General features: G+C 31.0%; 1 protein-coding gene and 1 long non-coding RNA gene across 2 annotated transcripts; one reads left to right on the top strand and one right to left on the bottom strand.

Annotated features, from left to right (window-relative positions):
* Positions 1-491: 491 nt before the first annotated feature.
* LOC130640868 (uncharacterized) lies at positions 492-1,206 on the bottom strand. Its single transcript, XR_008982399.1, has 2 exons — positions 1,111-1,206; positions 492-864 (listed from the first exon to the last, which is right to left on the bottom strand). It is a non-coding gene; the product is annotated as an uncharacterized LOC130640868 (long non-coding RNA).
* Positions 1,198-26,981, top strand: LOC130640865 (1-phosphatidylinositol 4,5-bisphosphate phosphodiesterase beta-1-like). Its single transcript, XM_057447446.1, has 34 exons — positions 1,198-1,358; positions 9,932-10,015; positions 10,824-10,898; positions 11,169-11,401; positions 12,434-12,487; positions 12,620-12,704; positions 12,800-12,900; positions 14,297-14,463; positions 15,652-15,798; positions 15,939-16,096; positions 16,227-16,306; positions 16,402-16,486; positions 16,632-16,713; positions 17,008-17,162; positions 17,496-17,592; positions 17,815-17,899; positions 18,123-18,247; positions 18,333-18,384; positions 18,471-18,573; positions 18,846-19,007; positions 19,214-19,313; positions 19,653-19,757; positions 19,859-19,977; positions 20,120-20,234; positions 20,799-20,930; positions 21,217-21,266; positions 21,350-21,415; positions 21,617-21,741; positions 22,123-22,192; positions 22,459-22,557; positions 24,477-24,553; positions 24,687-24,840; positions 25,286-25,372; positions 25,772-26,981. The coding sequence occupies exons 1-34, from the start codon at positions 1,266-1,268 to the stop codon at positions 25,910-25,912; spliced, it is 3,663 nt and encodes a 1,220-aa protein (XP_057303429.1). The 5' UTR covers positions 1,198-1,265; the 3' UTR covers positions 25,913-26,981.
* Positions 26,982-27,809: the final 828 nt, after the last annotated feature.

Below are 27,809 nucleotides of genomic sequence, written 5' to 3'. Positions count from 1 at the left end.
GTTGTTCTCGATGATTTGAGTATTAGTTTGCTCTTTCAACAAAATTTGAAGCATGGTGTTCTTATAAAATTGTTTCTCTGAAACTATCACAGTGTAGAGTTTGTCACACGCTTTTAAGAATATACTCTATGAGAATATTCAAGATGAAATTAGATAAAAAGTTAAGAATATTTCCTAAAAATATGTTTATGTTAAAACGAAAAAACGCTATTTTATAAAAAAGTTATTTTTATATAAAAAATGTGCGAATTACGTTCACGTTCACCCTCGTTTACAGTGATTTTGACTTTATGAGAGCTGACAGCGAAAAATATTATTCGCCCTCTCCTCTCTAATATCAAAAAGCAAAAATCTCTGGGAATTTGAGGATGAATCCAGGAAGAGCAGCTGCGTGAATCGGTGACGCGAAACTATCTTTTCTGCACGCCCTTTTTTTAAGTGTGCAAAAATTAGATTGCACGAAATTGTAAAAAAAAAAACAAATAAAAATATAAAGTAATGTAATGTAAATTTTTCCACGTAAATTACTTTGATAATAGCACCCATAAACCGTGTTGGTTCGCGCAAATCTTTGAGCCAACATGTGTCCAACAGGCATAAAATCTCTTTATGGACATTATTTTTTTCTTTATAATTACCTCCAAAAAGATGTGCGCCAAAATTGATGCACGCTAAATCGAATAAAAAAAGCGCAAATCTAAACTCGAGTGAAAATTTTGTTACTGTTAACACTGTCCCCAATTCTTGTTATGTGATAAAATGGTTAAATCTTTTCATTTTACCAAGCATTGGTGGTTCAGTGGTAGAATTCTCGCCTGCCACGCGGGAGACCGGGGTTCGATTCCCCGCCAATGCAACGTTTTCCTTGAGAAAATAAAACTTTTTCTTTCAAACATTTTTTATTTAGTTGAATTTTATATGTAGCTATAAATATTTATTGTACCATATTTCGCTTCTTTGCAAAAACAACAATTAGAAGTATTTTAATTATTACGATTGGCGCAATAAAAAGCAATTTTTCCATTGAGTAACTGGATTATTCTTTAGTCAGTTATAACATAATCAGCTTTTATATATTTCCTTGGAGAATAAAATATAAAAACTATACACCTGCCAATACGCTTTTTTTCCCGATTTTCTTCAGCCAATTAAATTACCGTACTTTCTCTTTTGGGATTACATAAACGAGAATCCGAAAACAAAAGTTATCCAACTACCGTGGTCTCGATATTCGAAAAAAAACAGAGCAAAGCAAAACAACCAAGATGGCGGGTGCAGGCCCGGTCACAGAAAAGCTTCCAGTGGTTGCAGTACCTCCTAAGTTATCAAATGGTGGAAGATTTTTGAAATGGGATGACGTAAGTGTATTGTATATTGGAAGTATAATAGAATCTGTTCCTTTTTAATGATCGGCTAACTTTTTTTTTCTTACTTCTTTTCTATGTTTTTTTGTTTTGTTTTTGCCTAAAAAATCAAAGCTGGAAGTTATCCACACACAAAATCTTTTAACAAACTTTACTTTTATTTTGGCTTGCAATGGTTTGCATCCCTAACATGGGAATTGCCAACTTTGATGTCTATATACTTAACCCACCAACAAAACACGAAGACAAGAACATGTAATGTAGCAAAGAACATTATACACAACCGTAAATTTCTTCCAGTTTCCACTAGTTTTCAGTGCACCTGAATTCCCATTTTTCATTATCGTTTCTCTTGTACTAGCAACTAGGTAGCTAGCTTATAATGTTTACAAGTTAAAGCTTTTGTTACAAAATTGCCTGTAGTTTTTAATCCACCTGACTACCCAACAATGTATTTTAAATGTTTTCTTTGTTAACAAGTTAAGTATGCTATGAATGCTGTCCCTAAAACTATAGCCATCCAGGTAGAGTAACTTTACTTGTTGTTACAAGTTTGAATTATATATAATTGTGTGTCTTCATTAAACCTAATTCGTTCAGCTAAAGACAAGCATTCATGCTCAACTCTACTTTCCAAAAGACAAGGAAGTGAATATTTCTTTGACTCATCCAATTTTTACATTCACCACAGGGTAGACTAAAAAGCTAACAACCTCTTGTTTTAATAATTAAAAATCCAAGAACCAGTGATGTTCATGTTTTTAGTAAAAATTTGTTATTAAGAACAATGCATTCTGTGAATCTTCAAGGAAAAAAGAATATCTCTAAAATGGTCTAATTAAATTTGTCCTTATATATACATAAAAAGAAATAGTGTATGTACATAAAACCTCCAATGTCCCTTAAAATTATTAGAAAATGCCCATTTTTATTAATAATATTCATTACTTGTAATCAGTTAGTTACAACTTTTACAAAGATCTAATTTCGCAAAACAAACCATATCAAAGATTTTAGAAAAAAGAGTTCCCTAAATATGTAATCAAACCTTTAAAAAAGTTAACCAGGAAAAATAGAATAGCTACATGTAGGGTGTTTTTTATGATTCTCTGTTATTGCACACATTAGGGAAACTCGATTTTATGGTCATTATACTCCACTTATCTCTCAAAAAGGTCTAAGTATATATATGTAACGTTTTCCAGAAATATTCTTATATATTTATGAAGTAAAGTGCACATATAGAGTGTTTTCTGGAGGCCTAAAGTAGTAGACATCATTCATAAAAATAACTGTTTTTCAATTTTAAAATACTATGTTGCCATGGAAACATCTATCGAGACAGAATTAAAACAGGGTTGTGTAGAATTAAAAGGTATCACATTTTTATTTGTTTAAAAGCTAAAATTACAGCCTATCAAATAAATAAAACTTTATTTTCTACATGAATGTTATTTATTTTCTATTTTTTTTCTATGATGTGTACAGTACATTAAAGGTTTCAGTTTGATAAAATTAGTTTATGTGTATTCTTAGTTGTTATTGTTGTCATAGTTATGTAATAATGTTCTCGAACACTTTCATTTAGCACAAAATTAAAAATTTTTAACAATGGTCATAATTTTTTGATTAGTTTGTTTAATGGTGCCTATATTTGGAATAATAATAAGTCTTTAAAACATTACAAGATCCAAAAATTAAAGTTTCAAAAGTAAATGTTTTTGGTAAAGAATTAAGTGTGTACTGTTTCTGTGCACTGTAGAAATTATTAGGAGAATATAATAAGTGAGATAAGGGAACTTTTCACAAAGCTTTTTGTAATAGAATTAGTGTTAGTCCCAAACGTTTTTTTACTAGAATCTCTAGTGCTAATTCTAAACTTTTTTATAATTATATAAAGTGGAGTTTTGATAGGTAAACTTTAGAAAAACCGAAACATGCAGACAGGAACCTTTTAGATTAGTACAAAAGCTCATTTTTTTACAAAAGAAATATTCAACATTTTGTTTCCAGACTTAATTCCTTTCATCTGTTGAATATTTTGTGGATCTATGAAAAAAAAAATGATTTTCTTTAAAAAACTGCTATTTTTTTTTAAAACTGCTGTTCTATGTTTGTTTAATTTAAAAAAAGGAAGACGTTTAAATATGTTGACGCTTCAACATTTTTTAAATTATAGAAAACAAAAAAATCAATTTGATAAGTAATGTATTGTAAATGGGTTTGTGCATCTGATTGCTTTTTAAGAGGTCATTTATGGACTCAAGAAGATTTTATTATCATTCATGTCTGAAATGTTTTTAAAAAGGAGAAAATATTGTTTACATTCTTTCAAAAACTTTATAAATTATGACTGCTGCAATCTCAGCAAAATAGAATTACAATGTTTATTTTGAACAATTAAATTAAATTGACTCATTGTGGTCAATTAAAGCAATTACTCGCATAAGGAAATCAGTTTCATGTTATGGCACTTTTAGCATGTTTAATCGGTCATTACACAGTTGTTTTAGTTATGCTAAAAGACACTGATTTCTTTTCATCTATTTTTTGTCCGGCATTTTTATTTTGATAAGATGAAATTTACAGCATACCCATGTTCCTAATTATAAAAATTCATTGTACAAAATATGTATGTTTAAAAAGAATCACTATAACATAAGACAATGACTAAAGTTGTAGCAAAATCTTATTCATTTACAGCTCCTAAATAAAAGTGTATGACAGTGCCATTAGAGATCGACTAGTTAATGGCTCGTGGGAAAATCCATTTGTTCACCCGTCCTTTTTAAACTGCCTTGGTGCGTCTCGCTACTCACAATACAGACGTATAAGGGTATTGTAATAAAGATTAATTTAATAAGTTAGAAAATCCTGATAAATTGTAAATGGAAAATAGCTGTTGAATGTTTCTCGGGAAATGCTGAATTAACCTAGCATGTATATCTGACAATTAAAAGAATGATTTTTTTATTATTATCTCCTAAAAATCATCTAGCAATGTCTTTTATCAAAACATTTTTTTGGTAAATCCAAGCATTAAGTTTTATTCCCACTAGCAGCTGATCATTGCTTATAATTGGATTTACTTTTACCCACAAGAGCTAATAATTGTTCACTGGTTTTGCAGATGAAATAGCAAAATTATATATGATTAAAATTATGATTAATACTAAAAAATATTATTTTTACATTTAAACCAAATTTTCTTCCACTTCCATGTGGAATAACGTGTAATGGATAACGTATTATATGTATACAAGTTGTTAGCCTCCAGACATACATATTTCCCACATTGCTATTTGGAGCATTCTTTCCCTTAGCTCGAAGTAATGAAATTTATTTAGATGGGTTATACTATGATTATAGGTGCGATTATAATGCAGTCTTCTATTTAATAACCCCCTGGTTTCTTAAAAATTGTAAGCTACCATTTTAAACAGACAGAAAATCTCCAGTGGTAAAATCAACTTGATTAGGGATGCAAGCAGTTATAGAACTATATTTTGATGACTTCATTGAAATATATTAACTTTTTTCAAAAAGTATTTTCTGTGTTGTCATATCCTTTTGACAAACTCCTAAGGAGATACTAACAGTTAAAGGACTTATGATGACAACATCAACCCATCTGTTTGGTGGTTTGATCAAGCTTTTGGAAATTCCCTAATTTGGTTCTATGCAGGAATGAAACCACTGACGTAACCACTGATTTATTAAGTTATTTTGCCCAAAGTTGTTAGTGCAATGCAAAAACTTTAATTTCAATTAAACTATACACGTCAATCTTTGTAATGATGTGTTGTGTATTTAGCCAATTAACAAATAAGACTAAGTTTGAACATCCTCTATAAAAAAATCCTTTTCAGAAACACAAATTTCGGTCGGGTTTAATTATGAAATACTAGTTGCGAGGCCCATGGGAAAATCGACATAGGCAGACAAACAATGTAAAAGAGAGAGTGAAAAAATTGATTTTTCAAATTTTGATGACATCAACAATAATAGTTCTGTATGCTTTAATTTTTCTTTGAAATTTGTTAAAGCCTATTTCCAAGTGCTTAAACTCTGGTCAAAAAAAGTACAGAATAGTGTGCTTTTGAACTGTTAAGATTTAAAGATACTTTTATGATTTCCTAGTCACTAATGCAAGAGGAAGGTGACATTTAGTGTAGCTCGTTGTAGCGCCTGAAAACGTATTTAACTCCTCATTTTATATATTTACCAATGATTTAACAGAACAATTACATGGTTTTTTTATAAAGTTTTCATATGGAAAGTCAGTTGTCTGGTTAAAAAAAAGACAATAAAAATCATAGTGAAAACTATTGTTAAAAATTGTTTCAAAGAAGAATGTTAAACCTTTAAAGAAAGGAAGCATGAAAACTCAGATTTTTTTAATTAAGCAAGAAAATGGTAAATTGTGTTGCTTTTAAAAAGGTTATTTTATGAAATATCTTTTGGCTAAATTGGGGAGTTTTTGTTGGCTCACTAACAATAGTGAATAACTTTATTTCTCACTGTGGCTTGTTTTAAAAAATTCTGTTTGCTACAGCTTGCATTATTTAGTGAAATATTGTAAATGTAAAGGTTTTTTATTAAATTATGAATATTTTGATTTGTGGTAAGAATGGCTTTTTTCATTTGATTTTGACACCTTCTTATTTGGCTAAAAATTCCATTTATAATGTATAAGACATTTCCTTTTGATGTGCTACCGACTCATAATGCTTTTTTTTTTAAAAGTGAAAAAAGATAATATAAATGCTGAAAATGGTTAAAAGACACATTTACAGAAAAAATGTGTCTTCAATTACAGCTGTTGCTCATTAGTGTTACAGTTGTAATTTTAACATAGATGACATTAATACCTAATAAAGCAAAACAAAAAAAAACTTTTAGAAATTAAATTTCTTCCTTTGTGAGAGAGAGCATTCAAACAGTATGTTCACTCGAATATTATTTTTTTGAAAAAGCACAATCCTATTAAAAAATTTTTTTTTACTTTTAATTGAAAAACAAACAATCTTTCATCTTCTGTATTGCTTATGATTACTTGAGTGAAGTCATAGATTACCCAGTATACAGTTTGAGAATTGTTACTTTTTGCTTTTTAATTACCATTACATACAATGTGACTATCAATGAGACAGTGTACAACTGTTTAAATATAGTTTGGCACCCAGTTTGGTTTAGGAGGGGAAAATGAATTTGGCCATAATTGAAACTTTTAGGAATGACAGTTTTGACTCTGCCTTTTGAGGAGATGTTTTGCTGAGGAAAGGGAAGTGTTAGCCTGGGGGAGGGGGGAGGATTGTATTACAAAAAAATTAGAAAATTTCTTAAATCACACCAATCTTAAATAAGCAAGTTAAAGTTGTCCTTCCGTTTCAGTAATGAAACATGATTTTTGGATTGGTGCCAAAAAATATATGTAGTTCTTACTTTTTGTTTATTTCGACAGTGTAAAACTTAAATTTTTTCTATAATTTGATTAATATAAAAGGGAACCTCAGGTGTAAAATTATGTTGGACTTATATTATAGAGCTTAAAAAGTTGAGTAACATCATCATCATCATCATCATTCTCGGCTTAACGTCCGTTTTCCATGCTAGCATGGGTTGGACGGGGTATATTAATGACCCTCTTCCAATCTGATCTAGACTGTCTTAGATCTAAACTCAACTTCCTCTCTATCAAGTCTGTCCTTATAACCTCCTGCCAAGTCTTTCTCGGTCTGCCTCTGGGCTTTGCCCCAGGAACTATCAAGTTTCTACACTTTCTTACCCAATTATTCTCCTCCATTCTTTCCAAGTGCCCTTAGCCAATTCAAGCTTCTTATCTGGATAACATCTTTAATTCTAGAGAGACTTAGCCTGCTTCTTAGCTCATCTGAACTCTTTCTGTCTCTCAGACTGGCATTACACATCCACCTAACCATTCTCATATCATTCCTTTCTAAACGGTCAAGATCTTCCTGCTTAACTGCCCATGTCTCCCTACCGTAACAATCTTTTTAAATTTTTTATAAAGCTCTTTTCGTTCTCAAGATATTCACATTTAAAGAATTTCAAATTTTATTATACTGCATTATCATGATGTCATATTTAAGTAATGTCAAGTAATGTTAAGGATGTGCCTTAAACTTTATCAATAAATAGAAATTATTTTTTTGCCAAAATGACGTCCCAGGCCTCTTAATTTTTTGCTGCATTCTCATACCTTAGGATCTGCATGTCGGTTTGCAATCAAATTTTGTGAGTAAACATATGGGGCCTATACAAGCTATCCATAAATTTTTATTGCAAACCAAGTGGCAGATACCGAGTTATTGAGTCGTCAGCAAAAAAAAATAAGAAGCCTGGGAAGAGCAAACGAGTGTCATTTTAGCAAAAATAATTATGTTAATCAATTCACCTTAATAATATCTATGCATTGATATAATATAAGTCCAACATCATTTTACACTTTGGGTTCCCTTTCAGTAAAGTTATTGTTTTATGGAAAATAAAAATTGCCGATAAATTTCTTTCCCTATTACAGAATAGAAATTATTTTTAACAAAGAAATAAACATTATAATAAATATTCACAATCCTCCTAAGTTTAACATGAGTTAAGATGGATAAGGATATCATGATGAAGAAGTTTTGTGTTTAATTTATTAAGTTATATGTTTGACATACTCTTTATAAGATTTGGCATGCTAATGATGTTAAGAAATTTATCATAAATTTTGAAATTGAACAGTCGTTTACCAGGTATATTGTATATTACTTATATCTTGTATATTGCTTATATCTTGTATATTACTTATATCTTGTATATTACTTATATCTTGTATATTACTTATATCTTGTATATTACTTATATCTTGTATATTACTTATATCTTGTATATTACTTATATCTTGTATATTACTTATATCTTGTATATTACTTAAGGTAATAAGGTTTAATAAATACAGGGCATAAAGAAATTTAAATTTCTAATATTTTTCTTGGCACTGTGCCACAACTAATACACATTGCAGAATATCAGCTCAGCATTGGAAATTGCATATACAAATGCTGATGTTTTATAATTTAACAGCCACGAGTTATCCGTAATTTCTATCTGTAATTGTTTTGAATTTGAGTTTTAATTTTTAACACCAGTTTGTTTTAAACGTCCATACAGGTGCGAAAAAAGATTATTTCTTTTAATATTTTTTTTATTTCTAACCCTGTAGGTCACATGACCTGTCAACAAGGAAAACTGTACCTACATTGTTATGAAGTATTTTTTTCGTAACATTTTTAGTGTAAACTTTCCTATAACTAAAATTTAGATTCAAAATATGGTATCCATACTTTGTTTTTTAAATTTTATGTGACAAAAAGTTGAGATGTTTTTTTTTTCGCAACAGGGCTTACAAAATATATTAACATAATTACTGCAATTCAAAAGGAACAGCCTCTCTGACATTCAAGAAGGAAAACCTCTTCCTTTTTTTTTCCTCCTAAAATTTTAGCAAAATCTCTAAAATTATGGAATGTTTTTTATAAGTTTTTAGTGTTTCTCCAAATAATTGACCCGAATACCTTTTAAACTCTCCTAAAATTATGAAGTTTTAAATCTGTTGCTACTCTGGTTTCAATAAACAAAGTACTTTTGTATAAATGTTTTGTGCTAGTCAGGTCTGTGCATAATTTATAAGGAGAAACTGAAACAATACTAGATCATAATAACATCATGATAAAGGATGAGTTTAAAGCAATCAATTTTTTATACAAAAAAATTATTTTTCTAGTTCTAAGTTTGTGATAATAGTTCTGTACTTATATTTTTAAGTTTTACTGTTAAATGTTGATCGTAAAGCAATCCTTGTTATGATCGGCATAATATGCATAATAATGTTTGTAAAGTGAGAAAAATCTGACACCCATAAATTTGGAATGCATTGATATTACAATGATAGAAGAGGTTCCAAGTGATGTGATTGTTATTAAAATGTTCATAAGCACTATGTCACTATTGGTATAATAATTTTCATTAAGCAGACAACAAGGTAAATTACTGTGTCTTAGTGTTTCCTGTCATAAATATGTAGTGTCTTTTTGGCCTTCTGTGACTTTCAGATAGCAAAAAATGTTCTTTAAGACACTTTTGAAATTGGTACACTCAACATGTTAGCAACATAATATTATCCAGATCAAAACATGCCTGGTTTTGGAAAGTTTAAAATATTGCTATGCAGATGTCATCAATAAGTAAGATTATTTAAGTTTTTGAATCTAATTTGAAATGCCCTTAAATTGTGCCCTATAGTCCGATATCTATCTATAAATTTTAAAAAAAGTAAGCTTTTACACAGAAGGAGTGCATATATTTGCTTGCAGGCAAAATCTTTGAAATTAAAGATAAATAAAAACACTTTAAACTATATCAAATTTTGACCCTTCTTGATTTAAAGTGTTATTTATCTTTGGCGTATTAGTTATTTTTACAGTGTCCTTTTTATATCTTTTTTATTTAAACCACTTGAGTATCACGGATTCATAATTCAACATTTACTTTTCTTAAAGAATGATGCCAGCTGCTCTGTGTACATTCTTGAAGTCGATCCTGAAGGAAATGTTCTGTATTGGAAACCAGAAGACTACTCAAAGGTAAGAAAAAGATCATAATATTTGTTAAGAATTTTCATTATGTAAGTATGAAAACAGCTTGCCCAATTTTCAGGTGTGTGTGGATTTCAAGTGTAATCTTACTTTTGCATAAATAAAAATTTTCTTTGGTTAAGGTGGTTTAACTCAGATGTGTGAGTTTTAAAATCAGATGAGCATTCCAAAAAATCTCCAGAAGTTGAGTTTTAAAATTAGATGGTCATATTGTGAAAATTATCTAGAAGTTGTATACGTAATGCGAAAAAAGAAATTAGAGAATAAAAAATGTAATTAATGTATGCGTTGTAAATATTTTTAACCTGTCATGATTGAGCAGTTGATTGTCAAAGGTTGAGCGGTAAATGTTCATTTAAGGATAATTATTTTGAAATTAAAAAGACAATGAATAAAAGGAAAACATAATGAAAAAAAAGAAGTAAAAGAACAAAAATATATGGCTATTCCATCGCAAACCAACGTAAATGAGTTTCATTGCTAACTTCGGAGAATTATCAAAAACTAAGGCTGTTCTGTAAATTACTTTTAGAAAGAGGCACAACTGTTGTGTTTCAAAAACAGAAATCAAATATCTTGAATTGTACTGCTTAGAACAAGCTAAGCGATTGTACTGTTGTTAAAATTTAGCTCATTCTAGGCCTCTATGGAGTGCAAGAATTTTTTGAGGAGAATTTTTAATATCAAATAAGTGTTGCCAAAATTCAAACTTTGCACCAGACTTGAATTGAAATAAATTTCAGATATATTATTCCAGGAAAGGTATCTAATCATGTTATTAAAATTATTCGCATAGGATACAGAAGTTTTAGAACTTGTACATATTCGAGATGTTCGAACTGGACAATATGCAAAAGCACCAAGAACTACTGTAAGTTTATCTGTCTTTTTTTAAGCAATTTAATAATGACTATATTTGTAGGTAGTGATGTCTAGCTATCAATATGATGCTTCTTATGAACAAAAAGCTTTCCCTTTAAAAAGTGCTTACCACACTATTTTGAGCTCTCAGAGAAGATAGAGATTTTTTCTTAATTTATGTATGTATTCATAAAATGTATATAAAATACCAACACACATCAATTTATAAAATGATGTGCTATCAATTCCTGCATACCAATCAATTTTAATTTTATTTTAGGATAACAAAGCGCGTGAAACAATACGTACATTTTGTGCTTTCGAGCAAGAAAGTAACTGTATACAAGAAAGAACAATCACAATTGTTTATGGCCCAAACATGGTTGATGTTTCTTTTGTAAATTTTGTTGCTACAAGCATATCTGAAGCTGAAGAATGGACGAACGCTTTATTTAAATGTACAAACAATCTTCTCGAGCTCAACGCAAGTCCCTTAAAATGCTTGAAACGTTTGTAAGTGTTTTTTAAATTGTTATTTTACCTAAAACATTTAAATAATTACATATTGAGATGGTTAGACAAGCTGGTATGCTATTGGCAAAAAGGTGGAATATGTAACAGACATTTGTGTTGCTAATTAAAGTACTTTGAAAGTTATTATCCTATATAGATTGGGAAGTAAACAGCAACCAACAGGAACCATTCACCTTATACTTCAAAAATTAAATTCTGTATGTTTTTTGTGTGTCAGAAGTAATATCATAATGCTATATGCCAAATTATGAGTTTGTTAGACAGTTTGTTACATGAAAATAAAAACAACGGTGACCAAGAAATCTTTTCCATTGCGTGCTGGCTGTAATGCATACATGTTCAGAAATTGTGTGACATTTAATTTTTTGACTTTTTTTTAAGTTTTTTGGATAAGGGTGAATAAATTAGGCTTACATTCAAACCATCTGCCTTAAATTTTCAGAGACAGGTGTATTAGGTGGGTAAAGTTTTGCGGTTTTCGCAAAAAAAACAGAAAATTAAATCCACACAAAATCAATGAAAATTCGACCTACCATGAAATTATTTTCACGGGAAATTAGGGTAGAATAAAGCAGACATAATTTTTTATGATATTTTTTCTTTGTTTACATAATAAACTTTCCCTGTGTACATGATAAGCAAATGTTTTTGATGTATAATCATAAGTAAATGTTAAATATTACATAAATAGTTGTTTTGAGAAGATAAAGTAGAGCATTTACAAATTATGCTTAAAATTGATTTTCTTCAAAATTACCTTTTTTCGCTTGTCCGCGAAATTAAATCCACTTCAGGTAGTAGTTACTTTTTATCAATTTTGGAGTAAAATTTTAGGCTTACAGACATTTTATAGCAGGTCACAATATGTAAGCCTAAATGATTCACCTTACTGGGTGAAAAATTATCCTTTATCATAATCTTAATTCTCCGTTTCTCTTCTCTTTGGTTTAACTTATTAAAATAAGCTTTTATTGTGTAGCAGTTTAAGATAATGGTATATCTTCTCTTTAGTTATACAAGAATTTATGTACAGAAAAACAAGGATGGTGAAGTTCCAGCTAAATTGTAAATACATTTTTTAAAAATAGATCATTACCTAATCCATTAGTCAGGACTTAAAAATAATAATGTTTGCTGTCTTGGATTTTATTTTATTTTTTTCTAAGATTATGTATTTGCCATATGCATTATGTTTAGGTTAGTCAAAAATTATGCTAGCAGCAAGGAAGATAAAAAGCGTGCTTATGAAACTCTTCAATCGGTTGGCTTGGCATCTGGAAAGGTTAGTGTTATAGTTGCTGGGATAAATAATTAGAACATGGCTTTTTGTTTTAGTAAAGTTTTTCCTTGTCTAAAAAATATCTTTATTTTTCATAGAAAGATACAATCAAGGTTAAAGACTTCACCTTTGACAACTTTGTTGCATTTCACAGTAGACTAGTCACTAGACAAGATTTGGATGGTGTTTTTGCTGAATTGTAAGTTTTTTAAAATGGTGCATTTTCAACTCCACTTCTTCCATGTTACTCAATGCGACAAAGCCCTTTATTGCTTAAAGAAAGACCTTTGGGTGTTTAACAGGTGTATTAACTTGAGGAGCAAGGAACAAAGGGACTTAAGATATTCAGAAATGAAATTAATTATACTAAATACTTGTTACTGTGGAAAGTTTATCATTTCTTGAACATTATAGTTTAGTAGGCGACGTTTCGGGAGATCCTTCTCCCATCATCGTGCAAAGTAAAATGATGTTGAGCATGTATTTATATAATTGCAGAGGATCGAAATTCATAAAAATTAACCAGTCAGAAACGAGCTGATAATTACAGTTAATTACAGTAATTAACATTTTCGGACCTAGATGTAGGTAACTACTTCTTCTGTAGGGCTGGTAACCAAATCTCAGGAAGTTGATACAAGATGCTGTTTATGTGTTTGTTACGTGCTACACCGTTTCTCCCAGCGCGCATATGTTCTTGTAATCGTTGCTTAAACTTTCTTTTTATTTCGCCTATGTACACTGCATCACAATCTTTACACGGGATTTCATAAACAACATTGCATTGTTCTTCCAGGTTTATTTTGTCTTTTGGTTTAGACAAAGAGCTTCTTAGGGTATCTTTAGAGTTAAGAATGCATTTCATCTTGTGTTGCCTTAAAATTCGACGAAGGATCTCGCTAGTACCTGGTACAAAGGGTAGGAATGCTGATGCCATAAATTACAGAGAATCCAGAACAACTGCCAAGAAGATTAAAGAAACCATCAACAGTGTAGCATGTAACAAACACATAAACAGCATCTTGTATCAACTTCCTGAGATTTGGTTACCAGCCCTACAGAAGAAGTAGTTACCTACATCTAGGTCCGAAAATGTTAATTACTGTAATTAACTGTAATTATCAGCTCGTTTCTGACTGGTTAATTTTTATGAATTTCGATCCTCTGCAATTATATAAATACATGCTCAACATCATTTTACTTTGACCGATGATGGGAGAAGGGTCTCCCGAAACGTCGCCTACTAAACTATCATGTTCAAGAAATAATAAACTTTTCACAGTAATATGAATACTGAACAGACAAACCAAAATAATATCTTCAATAATACTAAATATCTGCATAATGTGTGCAGGCAATCATAAAAAAACAAAACACAGCTGCAATCATTAGCCTGTTATCTTTTTTCTGCAAACCAGATCCAAACAAGACTTGTTATGTACAATATCAGAATATCCAAGCTATAGTCTTATCGATGTCGATGTTTTGCATTTTATCAAGTATCACTGTAACGTCTTTAATGTTAAAAAAATTTGTTGTTTTGTATTTGTCAATTATATTGTATCTTACTTTTTTTTATTTATTTTTACTTTTAGGGGAGCAAAAAAGAAACCATATCTAACGTTAGAACAATTAGTAGATTTTTTAAACAATAGACAACGTGATCCTCGACTTAATGAGATTTTGTATCCATATTACAATATAGAAAGAGCTCAGGCTATTATAAATAGTTATGAATCAAATACAGATTTTGCTGATAAGGGTAAGATTTTATTTATTGTTATTGTTTAGTTGTGTCTGATATTATGTTTTTTTCTTACCAATCAAATTAGAAACTAGAAATGGAATTGTATTTCTCATGTAATAGATTAGTCTACATGACCAATAAGGTTATTGTAAGGTCTTTAAGTGCGATGTAAGCAAAAATTGCACCATTATATTGCAGTTGTTTATAAAGAAATTACAATTGATGAGAGTATTATTGTAGAAAATACACGCTACTTCACATGTTCTTTGATACTATAATCAGATGCCAAATTGTTTTTATGTTTTCGAAGACATGCACACAAAAAATTACGAAACAATAGCCAAATTGTTGGACATTTTAAACGTTCTTCACAACAACAACAAATTTTCATGTAGAATCACCAAATTAAATGCTCGCTTATAAGTATGGGGCTAACCTGTTTGCACTAAGCAAACTAGGCATGGGTTCTCTGACCTAGAAATTATTTTATAAGTATTTAATTATTATATTTAATTTATTATATTTAATTAATTATACATAAACTTTTTAAATTATTTTTTTAGTTTTTTTTTAGACATAAGGATTTTTTTAGCTTATGATGCTAAAAAGTGTTCTCTGTGTTAGATGTTTCATGCTGAAAGTACCTAAGTTAAACAGGATTTTTAAAAAGTTTTTTCAATGAATCTGCAAAATAATTATGCGCACTAATATGTGTCCCAAGAGGACAGGGAAAGGTTTCAGTAGCCTAGTGGTAGAGCGTTCACTTCTACTGTAGTTTAAACCTCAGCCAAGTCATGCCAAAGACTAAAAGTGGGAATCTATCCTTTCTACTAAGCATTAAGCATGAGAATGTATTCCTGAAAAAAATATTTCTTATCTCGCAGATATTTAATTCACGATTTAAAAAAAACCCTAGTTATTATATTTTCTTGAAGACGCATTCTTTCCACACACAGTTTTGATTTTCGCTTTGCTTACTGATATTTAATTTTGCGATTTTCATTAAAAATTGAAAAATCTGAAAACTTTTGTAGCTGTAAAATTTCATAGCATGATATAGATGCAAACCTTTGAATATGCACCTAACAATGTAAATTTAATAGGCAATATGTAATTTAGTTGTTGCAAAAAAATCATAAGATGTTTATTATACTATAAAACAGAACAATAAAAATTACGATTGAGAAATTTTCTTTTTTTTAGGTTATATCTCCATAGATGGCTTGACAAGATTTTTGATGAGCTCTGACAATCCTATACTGTTGCAAGGAAAATTGCAAATACACGAGGATCTAACTTTCCCAATAGCTCATTATTTCATCAATTCGTCACATAATACTTATTTAACAGGTGTGTTAGGGCTTTCCTTAAATTATCCAGTTTTTTATTGCGTTAATCAAATTGTCTCTGTCAAATTGGCTTATAGAATGTTAGTCTAAAATCCTTGCATTGAAAAAGTAAAATTTAAAAAATATTACTTCGCGTTTTAGGTCATCAACTGACAGGTAAATCATCCGTCGAAATTTATCGACAGGTGTTGTTAGCTGGTTGCCGATGTATTGAATTGGACTGTTGGGATGGCAAGACAGAGGAACAAGAGCCTGTTATAACGCATGGAATGACGCTATGTACAGAAGTACCGTTTAAGGTGAATTTTGGCATTCTTCTCAATAAGAATTCGAACAGCTTATTTTTCTATAGTTTTAAAAAAAAATTTAAAAAAAATAATTTTGCATGCATGTATGTTCTGGGTATTTTACTTTTAATTTACATGTTAGGATGTTGTTGAGGCTATCGCTGAATCTGCTTTTAAAACATCAGAATACCCTGTTATATTATCATTTGAAAACCATTGTTCGTAAGTAAAAATTAGTTCTTTATACACATTACCTACTTATATCTTAGTATTTTTTCAGATATTTGATGACATACAATTGTGTTAACTTTTTACAGTGCGAAACAGCAGCAGAAGATGGCGAGTTATTGCTTGCAAATACTTGGTGATCTTCTTTTAAATAAAGCTTTGGAAGAATTTCCGGTAAGTGGTAACTAATATCTGACCTGCATATATTGACCTGCGTAACCTGTATTGTTTGATTTGACAATAATTACAACAGTACCACATTTTGCCATTGTATTAAAATACAGAATTACTAACTTTTTAATTTTTTATAAATTTTTAGCTTGAACCAGGTTCACCTTTACCAAGCCCGAAAGCCTTGAAACGAAAAATATTAATCAAGAACAAAAAGAGGGCTGTGAAAGGTAATAAATACTTTGTGTTTTATGTTGACAAGTGTTTTGTGCCTAATGTCTGATAAACAGAAAATGTTTCATTTGCACCCTTTGACACGGTTTTATCGGAAATTGCAGATACGAATGTCGTGTTAGCAAAGTAGGCACGCAAATTAAATATTGGCAAAAATTTATATGAGAAAGGCTGTAATAATTAACAGAAAGCTTTAAAAGTACGTGGCTGGGTTGACTTAAGGTATTTACTGGCATTATGCAAACATAGCTCAAAATCTCCACTATTAAATACTTAATCTTTTACTATAGTGGTTTCTGTGTCTGATGTAAAGTCTGCACAAAATCCAGAACTAGTTGCACAACCATCTGTTGAGATCTTAGCTCCGAATACACCCATGGAAATGTCTGTGTTGGATGACTTGCCTGAAGATACTGAAGTTAAAGAAGTTGTTCCTAAATCTGAGGTTATTATTATTATTATTGCAATAATTTACCTAGGATAACTGTGTTATTTTTAATGTTATCAGTAAGTCGTCTTCTTTACAGTGCTTTTAAAACTCGCATGTTAGGTAGAAAACCGCATTAGTTACGGTAAATGACTGAACTAGACAAATGCTGATGTTCAACATTAGCAAAGAAATTTAAATTGCATAATTTGTTGTAAACTTAATCAAAATGATCTATTTTAAATTAAATAAAATAATATGCTGTGAATCAGAGGGTTATCTTTGCTTGTTTGTTTGTTTGTTTATTTTGAGATACTTTGTTCTTACCGTCTTGATTATTAATATAACCAGGAGGAAGAACAGCCTGAAGTTGAAGCTCAACAAGAACTTTCAGATCTAGTCAATTATTTTCAACCTGTTCATTTCAGAGGATTTGACAGAGCTGAAAGTACGTTGTTTTTATTAAATCTGATGTTTCAGTCTATTCTTTTAACTTTGTTTGGGTATTTTTTGGGGCTTGAAATTTAGAACTGCTTTTTAAACTTTTTCAAATTTTAGAAAAATGGTTAGAGATTAATTGATAGTTTGTAAATTAGCTTTTGACATGTTTAGTCGCAAATAAGCCCAAATTATTTCGCACTATAATGTAAGTATTCCTTGTTTCTTTTAGAAGCCAAGAAATTTTATGAGATGTCATCTTTTAGTGAAAATGCAGCAATGAATTTATTAAAGGAACAGCCAGTGGAGTTTGTCAAGTATCTTTTCTATGTGAATAACTGGTCCATTAAAATCCGAAAAAAAAAATAATAAAAAAAAATAGGAAAAATAATCATAAGTGGTTTTAATTGACGTTGACACTACACAAGAATTTTGTTACATTAGAAAACCTATTGAATTTATTAGAGCTGAATATTTTTACATAACAATTTATTTGTTTTCGACCATCTTGTATTTGTTTCTTCTTAACAAAATTTCTAGTTACAATAAATTCCAACCCAGTCGTATATATCCAAAAGGGAGTCGAGTTAGTTCTGATAACTATAATCCCCAATTGTTTTGGAATGCAGGCTGTCAATTTGCTGCTTTGAATTTCCAAACATTAGGTAAAGATACAAGTCTATTATCTTTTTATACCATTTATATTATTTTTAATTTTACACCTGTTTTTTTGTTGTTGTTTTTTAACAGACTTGCCAATGATGTTAAATCTTGGCAAATTTGAAATGAATGGAAGATGCGGGTGAATATTATATTTTTGTTTATAATTTCTTTTTTGCTAATTTTTTTATTTATTTTTTTAAATATTGTACTTTTGTCATGTACTAGGTATTTACTGAAACCAGAGCACATGAGACGTAGTGATCGTACATTTGATCCGTTTGTTGAGTCCACAGTGGATGGTATTATTGCTGGGACCGTTCATGTCAGAGTGAGTAAAAAATTTTGTGTATGATTAAAGATCTTTAGGTCTAAAATACTTTAAAGACTACGGGATAATCACTTTTGTATTCAATTAATACCATCTTTTCATCTTATCCATCGCATGATCAACTGATCGCTGTAAACCAAAATGTATTATGTTTTCATTGGCGCTTTTTTGATTGCTGGAGAACCTTGCATAAGGGGGAGGGTGATTATATTATTCATTGCATAAAAACAGCACAATATCACAATTTTAAAGGTAAGGATGTTCTTTTTTAGGTTATTTCAGGACAATGTCTTTCAGAAAGACGATGTGGTACTTATGTTGAAGTTGAAGTTTACGGTTTACCTGTTGATACTGTTAGAAGAAAATATAGAACAAAAGTGGTTTCGAATAATGGCTTAAATCCGATATACGATGAAGAACCATTTAAATTTAAAGTATGGTATTCAATCACGATTTTATTATTTTTTTGAAACCAATTTGGCAAAGCATTTTGTGTAGAGCATATGAGCCATTCCACCCACTCATTTTTGAATTCACGTTGACTTAATGAGAAAGTATTTACAAAAGAAATTGATATACAGTATTGATAAAGATCTAAATACGTTTACATAGCGTGACAACATTTCTCATTGTGTTTTAGGTTGTGCTACCTCATCTTGCAGAACTGCGTATAGCAGCGTATGAAGACAATGGCAAGATGATAGGACATCGTATATTACCTGTCATCGGATTATCACCAGGTCTGTACCACTGTTTTTAATGCAAAGCTACCTAAGCTGAGGAACCGATATGAATGACATTGTACTACAATAAGTAAGCTCTAACTCTTCATCAAAATGAACAAATTAAAATAAAGCCTTGCTTATGTTTTTTTTTTTTGACGAAACTGAAAAACTGTAAGCCGGATTACGAAAGCATGCTATCGGCACTAGATTTAAGACTTGTCCACGTTTTTCTATCATCTCATCTTAAAATTTTTTGTAAAAATGTATTAGTAAAGGTTTAAATTGTTGCTTGAGGCAACACCCCTTGCTAACTGTTTTTATACATATTAAATATGCATATTTTGTTTTCAACAGGCTACAGACACATCAAATTACGTAACGACGCATATCAGCCATTATGTTTACCAACATTATTTGTTGACATAGTAACAAAAGATTTTGTACCAGAAAGTTTTTCAGGTTTGTAAATCCTCGTTTGTTTTAAAAGAAGTATGTGTGAACACGCAATCCTGGTTGCCCTTAGTGGGTTTATACAAAGAATGTTTTCTTGATGTGTTTAGACTTTGCAGATGCTTTGGCCAACCCTATGAAATACTTATCTGAAAAAGAAAAACGTACTGAACAGCTGAAAAAACTTGAGATGGAAGAAGGTGTGAAAGAAAATGGAGAAAACACACAGGTGGACCGAATGTACCTCTACTTCTGCTAGAACTTATAGATGTTAAGATTTTAGAACTTCATGTTTTCAGTAGTTAGTTCTCTATATTTTCTTGTTCTTTTGCTGTGAGAGTTGTTATTTACAGTTTTGTGTGTTCCTTCAGGAAAAACCACCAGGTCCAGAATTGAATGTACCACTACATAATCCTAACAAAAGAGGAAGTATTATATCTATCCCAGCTATTATGAACAACCCAACAAAAGATACTAAAAGATCAGGTTTGTAGATATATAGCTGAAGGTTCCACTGCTTTCAAATCTCAGGGGGAAAAGGGTATGGGTTTTTTACTTTTTCATTTTAAACTTAAATATATGTATACATACCTTTCACGTAATGGCTGTTGCATAGAAATATTTCAGAAATATAAATCTTTGAAAGATCTTTTTGTCAAATAATATGTCTTTTGGACTAAAACGTTGGCGAGAAAAAAAATCGGCAAAAATTTTATACAAATTCTTTATTTTACTGACTTAACACAGTTACTAAATAGTAAGGGGAAATAGAATAGATTATGTGAATTTCGATAAAGAGTGCTATCTCGGAAATACGTAAAAAAATTAAACAAACACCCCCAAATTCATTAAATTCAGTATAGAAAATGCGAAACGCTGTTAAAACGTTTTTGGCCATAAAAAAGGATTGCCAAATGTTTTTTGTTATGTGTGAAAATAAATATTTTGAACTCGTTCAGATGCTATGCTTTTATACCTGTCTTCTATACGCAGTTGTGTTTTTTTTTAAATTAGTCTTGTCATAATATTTTTGTCTATTTTATATTTTAGATAGTATACCAAAGAATGACTTTAAAGGTAACAAAAGGAACATGACCGTGCCACCTGTCAAAATTCCTGAAAACGAACCCATTCAACGTTCTTTCAGTGCTGCTCCTGAATTACTAAGCAAGATACGTGACGGTGAGTAATACGCACAATCCGACGACATTTCTAAATATGAAACATAAAATATTCAAGTTGAACGACCTGTTTAAATTACTCGCTGTCCGGAGCATGCGCAGCAACATAATGTGTTATTGTACAATTTTCGTTTTGTTGTCTCGCGAGATTGACGCAGTCACAACTGTGTGCAGTAATTAATGCTGTGATAGAATTTTTTTAGCTGCATATAGAAATTCGAAGTATTTCTGCTACGATAAAGAAAATGAAAAATAACTTTTATTTATTGTTAATCTTCTGTTACTAGAAATGCTTGATTTAAACGCACCAGATGTTAGCACGCTCATGGAACATAAGGTACTTTCTTGACCATGTTCAATATTTTTTCGACAGTCTTTATTTAACGTTAGTTAATACATACTATTTTTGAAATATTTTAGCTGTATGTAAAAATTCGACAGAAGCACGACGCCGAAATGCAAACGCTGTTGCAAAAACATGCGAAGGTAGGAAACACATTTTTACGCTGTCCATCATTATTAGAAATTTTTAGGTGAAAGTCAACTTTTGGTCAGGGCGCGCTGTACAACGAACTTATGATCGCACAAGAAACCATGATAGAGATCAGTGCTGTGCAACGCTTGAGTTAATGCGTGTTTTTTTTTAAGAGATTCGTTAGAGGAGATTTTATAAAAATGTTATTTTAGGATCGAGCGAAAATCAACAAAGATTTGGAAGTCGAATCGAAGAAATTAAAAATTGTTGTGGAAAAAGAAAAATCAGTCCTCCAGAAAAAGCATAGCAAAATTTTGAAAAGCTCAGAAAAAGACAGGTAAGTGTTGACGGGGGTTTTAAATTGATGTAGCCGACACACCAATATGTCCTGTTTATTTTTATACAACCATTCTTTTTCAAGGATTACTATTATTCGTCAGTTTGGCGTTTCGAAATGTTTTGAGTGTGGACATTTAACTTTTTAATATCCTGTATTGTAGATAATTTGTAAAGTACAGCCACCTCTTCGATGAGGCACAGTTTGTAGATATTTTGTTCGTTATACTGCCATTGTGCATCATCTTTGGAGTCGTTTCTATTTGAGCAATTTGACAGTCGTTACTCCCAATATCTCAAATATGTAATCATCGTTTGCGCAGCCATTATGGATAAGAACAAGCTAATAACTATCCTTCTAAACAACTTAGTTTTTTTTTAGCACATACACTGAAACGTACAACGAATGTCGCAAAGAGATTGACGAGTTGAACAATAAACACGATAAAGAGGTATTTTATTCCCCATTAGATTTTCTTTAAGTCTTTTATGAGATGGAAATATTTTCATCACTTCGAAGAGAATTTAACACCTGTTTCAAGAGCTAATATATTAAAATATTGTACATCAGTGTTAGTAAGATAATGAGATAATTCCCATATTGCGAGCATTTTTGATGGTGATGTTGTTAAGAATGTCGCCGCATTCCCCAGGCGTTTTTCAGAAAAGTTGGTTTCAGAAAAAATGCTGTGCATTACTTGGTTCCGCCTTGTTTTAGATTGAGCGAATGACGATGGAACAGAGAAGTAAAGTGAAAGAGCAGTACATGTTGTATTATGAAGAACAGATGAACCTTGCAAAATCACAAGTGGAACCAGTAAGTTGATAGGTGTGATCTCATAACCAGAAGGGAATGGGCACGTCTTTTGATATCTAGACTGAATTTACAGGAACCGATTTTTTGCAAGTTTTTTTATATAAAGGTTTAAGAGTTGATTTTGTAAAATAGTCTTGGGGTAGCCTTAAGTGACGTATTTTGTAATCTTTTGTTGTCTTCACATTTAAGCGGATAAAAAATTCGAAGCTTTATTGAAATGGTGTATATGGGTTGCCACTTATACTGGAAAAAACAGGAATTAAAAAAGATCTTGATTCACCACATGACTTACTAACAAAACTTAGATTGACCAAAAATTGGGGCCAGTTGAAAATATTGACTGACAAAGTTAAAGATAACAAATATACAAGAAAAAATATACTTGAAAAGTGACGGGAATACACTGGAATACAGAATGATTGTTGAGTGGTCATTTTGTATCCAAATGTTATGAAAAAGAGGCTGCTTTAACAAACAAACAAGTTTACCTTCGCCAAATTTATTTCAGCTTTTTAGGGTTGAGAAGTTTTAAAAAAGCTCTTTACTTTTATCGTTTTCTAGAATCTTCTTTTAAAATAGGAAAGAAGATTTCAACAATTTATGTGTTAGGGATTGGGTAGAAATTGTTGACAAAAGTGGTAAACAAGTGTTCGAATTTTACATCATTGTTCAGTTCGCGATGCTGTATCTTTTACACATTGCTTGTGTTGGTCGTATATCATATTCACTTTGTGTGCGCTTCTTTTCTTTTGTTCGTGAAATTCGAAATCTAGTGAAGAATGATCGTATCTTGCTTTTTCTTTTTCCATTTTCGTGTGTTTCTTCTTCTTTATTTGTGCTTATATTCTGTTTCTGTCTTTCAGTGTTAATGTCCATACTCAAACCAAACTAATCAATGTTAAGATGACGTTAATTACACCTAAAAAATAATTATGCCTTTATTAAAACAAATAATTGAATTTTACAGTTCTTATTTTTACGTATACCCATAGCAATGGCTTTCCCAGTTGTTGTTTTTTATTTATCAATATTTTTTTATTATTTCTTTATCAATATTGGCTAGTACTGGTTTTAAAGAAATATGAACATATAAATTATTGAAGAATACGTTACTGCAAAAATGTCGTTAAATATTGCAAGATAAGATTCTGGTGTTCATATCCCAAAACTTGTTTTAAATGAAAAAAATATTGTGGGATGAGTATGACGTACATATTCTCTGAATCATAACTGCTCCCTTTTCTTTCCCAAATTAAAAGTTGCACATTTTAAAAAACAAGCGTGTACAGTTGCAACATGTATGGTATATTTTAAACTTTTGTTAAAAAAATGTAGGTACCTAGAAAATATTTGCAAATCTTATCAGGTGCCCTCCTGAGGGTGCATTCTGCTCTTCACTGTGGTTTTATTCTGCTCTTTCGCTTGTTTACTTCTGCTCTCCATCCTGGTGCTATTCTGTTCCCTATTGGTGCTATTCTGCTAACCTTGCTGCTATTCTACTCTTACCTTCGTGCTATTCTGCTCTCCACCTTCGTGCTTTCTGCTCTCCACCTTGATGTATATTTGCTCTTTACGCTGGTTGTAGTTTTAGCTCGTTACCTACACACTGTATTTTCAAGATACGGTCCTGATACTGTTTATGTCACTTGTAATCCTTCAATTAAGCTATACATGAAGTGACTCGAAGTAGAAAAACTGTACTGTACACAAAAAAACCGTAAAAACAGCATAAAATGGCTTGTTTATGAGAAATTACCCCATGCAACATAAACAAAGAATGCTGCTAACTGTTTTCTTTTGTTAATATTGTCAAGTATGTCTCTTTAACAAAATTTTACCTACCAAAGAACCTACCTACCAGTTCGTAAAGAAATAAATTAGTAACTTTAACATTAATTACGCAAAATTCTTTTTTCAAGAAAATCGCCGAGCTGAAAAAGGTAATGCAACAAATTGAAATGGCAAGCCGAAAAAGACTGCTCGAGCGTCACAATAGGTATGGCTTATTTGAGCGAAATTTTTCACACGAAAATTAGTCGACTTTATTGATTTTACAACTTTAAACAACTTAATATGTATCTTATTCTATTTATTTATTTATGTATTTATTTATTTATTTATTTTTGTAGAGAGATGGTTTCTTTAAAGAAGGAGCAAGACAAATACAATCGTTCTGAAATTAAAGAACTCACTCGAAAGTTCAAAGACAAAAGCGAGGCTCAAAAGGAGAAACGCGCGCATAACAAGAAGCATATCGACCAATCGGTGAAAGAAATTCAGAAGGTTGGTTTCTCCTGAGGTTAAATATTTTAATATATAAAAAAAAGGAATTGAATTTGAACCTGGTTTTAAGCGAAAGATCCTCAGAGTGCAGACATGATGATACTTTAAGAAAAAAAACTTTCACTGTGAGAACGGTAATTTACCTGCGCGAGCAAAAAGATTACGAACACTCTGCGTTTCACCAATATTCGTTTAGTGGATGTATCGAAAATTTGATAATTACGCCACTTGATGTGTTTTTATCTATATCTTTAATACAACCCATTGCGTGAATTTTTATAATTAAAATATTGTTTAATAATTCCGCCTGAAATTCACGGTGAGTCTGGTGCCGCGAAAGTTTCACCCCTTAAAATAACAAGGAAAGGGTCTTTTCTAAAATATCTTAAGTAAAAAAATGTATTCGATCTGCCTTCAGTTCTTTAGAATATTATTTTCATTTTAGATGCAAGATTTTCAAAGAAAAGAAACTGAACTACTTGCTCAGCAGTACGAGGAAGCAACTCAACTTCTCGAAGATAAATATAGTGAGGTAGTATTCGTTTGTTTGTTTGTTTGTTTGTTTGTTTACATTGCTTATGGGAACCAGCCCTTTAAGTCCCAGTAATTATATTAAGGTCCATATTCTGATAAAAAACTTTTAAAAGGAGTTCAACTCTTTAATTAACACCGCTCGTTTTACCTGGAAATATTTCACTTGTGAAAAAAAATATATGCTTTTAGTCAGACACAATCAATACAAGCTGTCGTTTGCGCTGTTGATGTAATTAAAATCTACCTTGGGTCTTGTTAAAGAAAAACTTTAAAAACTGTATTTTATTTGTCTGATATAAAACGTCCTATACTTTGAAATTCATGTATATGAAGTTTAAATCTGCTTTTAATTTCATCTCAAAATTACTTCTGTTTTCGCCTTTTTTCTTAAAAACAGGATATGAAAGAACTTGAATCGTTTTATGAAGGGAAATGTGCTTTATTGGACACGCAGGATCTTCAAAAGTTGATCCCAATTCTTTTGCCGGCTGTCCCTGCTTCTTCGCCAGTTAGCAATGAAGTGAAGTTTACTGTTTGAAAGCTAACCTAAAAGATAGATTTAAATTACGTCATGCACACCCTGAGTGATATCTTAACCGTGGTAATTAATAAGTGGTACTGTTGTCTTGCGTGATCAAAGACGCATCGCACATTTACTTGTATAAGCATGTAATTCACACAACCCTATCAACGAAAGGTCATGCTTTAGACACACACTAGTATGGTAACACACTTCAAGAAACCTGGGTTTTAGTATGGTAACACACTTCAAGAAACCTGGGTTTTAGTATGGTAACACACGCCAAGAAACCTGGGTTTGATTAAGTTATGTTAATGTCTATAAAGCATTTATGGGGATATGGGCAGCTGTTGAGAAAACGAAAGTGATGAAGATTTTGGTTTCCTTCTCACGAAATAGAAGCACTCTGTAGACTGTAATTATTTATTTATTCATTTAATTACTTTTTTTATGTTTTACACGTTTTAGCACCGTGATTTGTTTTTATTCACCTTTTAGAAATATGTAATTTATTTTACCTGGATGTATATGTTACTATATTTGGTCAGCGACCAGATTCTATTTTTTATTTCCTTCACTTATATGTGAAAATTATTGTGAACTTGATGTGAAAGGCTTATCGGCTTGAATTTTGACTATTTTAATTATTTTATCTTCATCCATATATTGAAAGAGTTGTATATATTATATATCGAATTATATTTCTTTTGTGTAGTTTGTAATATAATAACCACGTGTGTTTTCACCCTTAGCAGTGTTTAAAGCTACTTTTACTCTTACTACTGATGTATTGTTTTAGTGTCAACAGTATACTGTTGTTAAATTTAATTTTGATTTTCACTGTATTCACGTCTCATTGTTTATTTTGATGTTTTGATCATACGGTGGCGATCCGAAATATTGAAAATTCAACTAAAATCGTATTTTGTCTTCTGTATGTGTGTTGCTGTGCTTGTGATAATAATGTCTTGGGTACGAAGTTGTTTCCATAGAAACCGTTTTATTTATTGTTTTGATTTTTTTAAAAAAATGTAAATTTTCACTTTTAGTTTTCTACACGCAGTAAATACAATTCTCTTGCTTTTAATGCAAATTTTCAATTTTATTCACCCGTGGATACAAGCTTACAAGAAACCTGTCGTATCGGGGAAAATAGTTGTATTCATCTATTTGAAGTGTAAACGAAACCAACTGTGTCAAGTAATCGTAATCAGGGTCGGAGTGACAAGGTCGACGGTTAAAGAAAGATGGCAACCTTATGTTTGATCACGTTGCTAACGTCTGCAAAAATGCCAGAAATCGTGATAATATATTAATGCGCCAATGAGCTCTTTTTAGTAAAGCGTTTTAAATGTCCAAATTGTGTCAAATTACTTCTACAGACAATATAAAATCAGATGTTAAGACTTGTTCCCTAGGGTTTTTTTAACTATGTAGGGGCGCCAAAATAATCTAAATTTAAGTTTGAGAATCTCTTTCAAAATACGTATGCCTACACCCTCAAACATTAAAATATGCACCTTAAAAGCTGTAATAATATCGTAGTAATATAAAAATTAAAGACGGGGCAAAATGAAACAAAAAACTGAATTGGGCAACCTCGACCCAGAGCCTTCGTATCAAAAACGCTACAGACCCTGTTTTACGCCGTCGTGACGTATATTGTTGTGTTTTGGCGTAAGAAGAGCGCAAATCAAAAGAAACATAAGCATGTTAATTGGTTAAATAACCAGAATCGTGTCCATTGTAAACAAGAGAAGGAAGTATCACGTTTTCCACTTTTACCGCCTTACGATAAAGTGAGTAATTGGCCGTCTGCTGTTATAAAGTCATTTGCTCCGCCAGAACAATTTTGTAGGTTTTTTATCAATTACATTAGGTGAGAGAGAAATTTTTGTGAAAATTGCAGAAGTGA

This window comes from Hydractinia symbiolongicarpus, chromosome 4, assembly GCF_029227915.1.
Source record: "Hydractinia symbiolongicarpus strain clone_291-10 chromosome 4, HSymV2.1, whole genome shotgun sequence".
NCBI lineage: Eukaryota > Metazoa > Cnidaria > Hydrozoa > Anthoathecata > Hydractiniidae > Hydractinia > Hydractinia symbiolongicarpus.
Note: the sequence above shows the minus strand (reverse complement) of the source record. Positions and strands in the feature narration are given on the sequence as shown.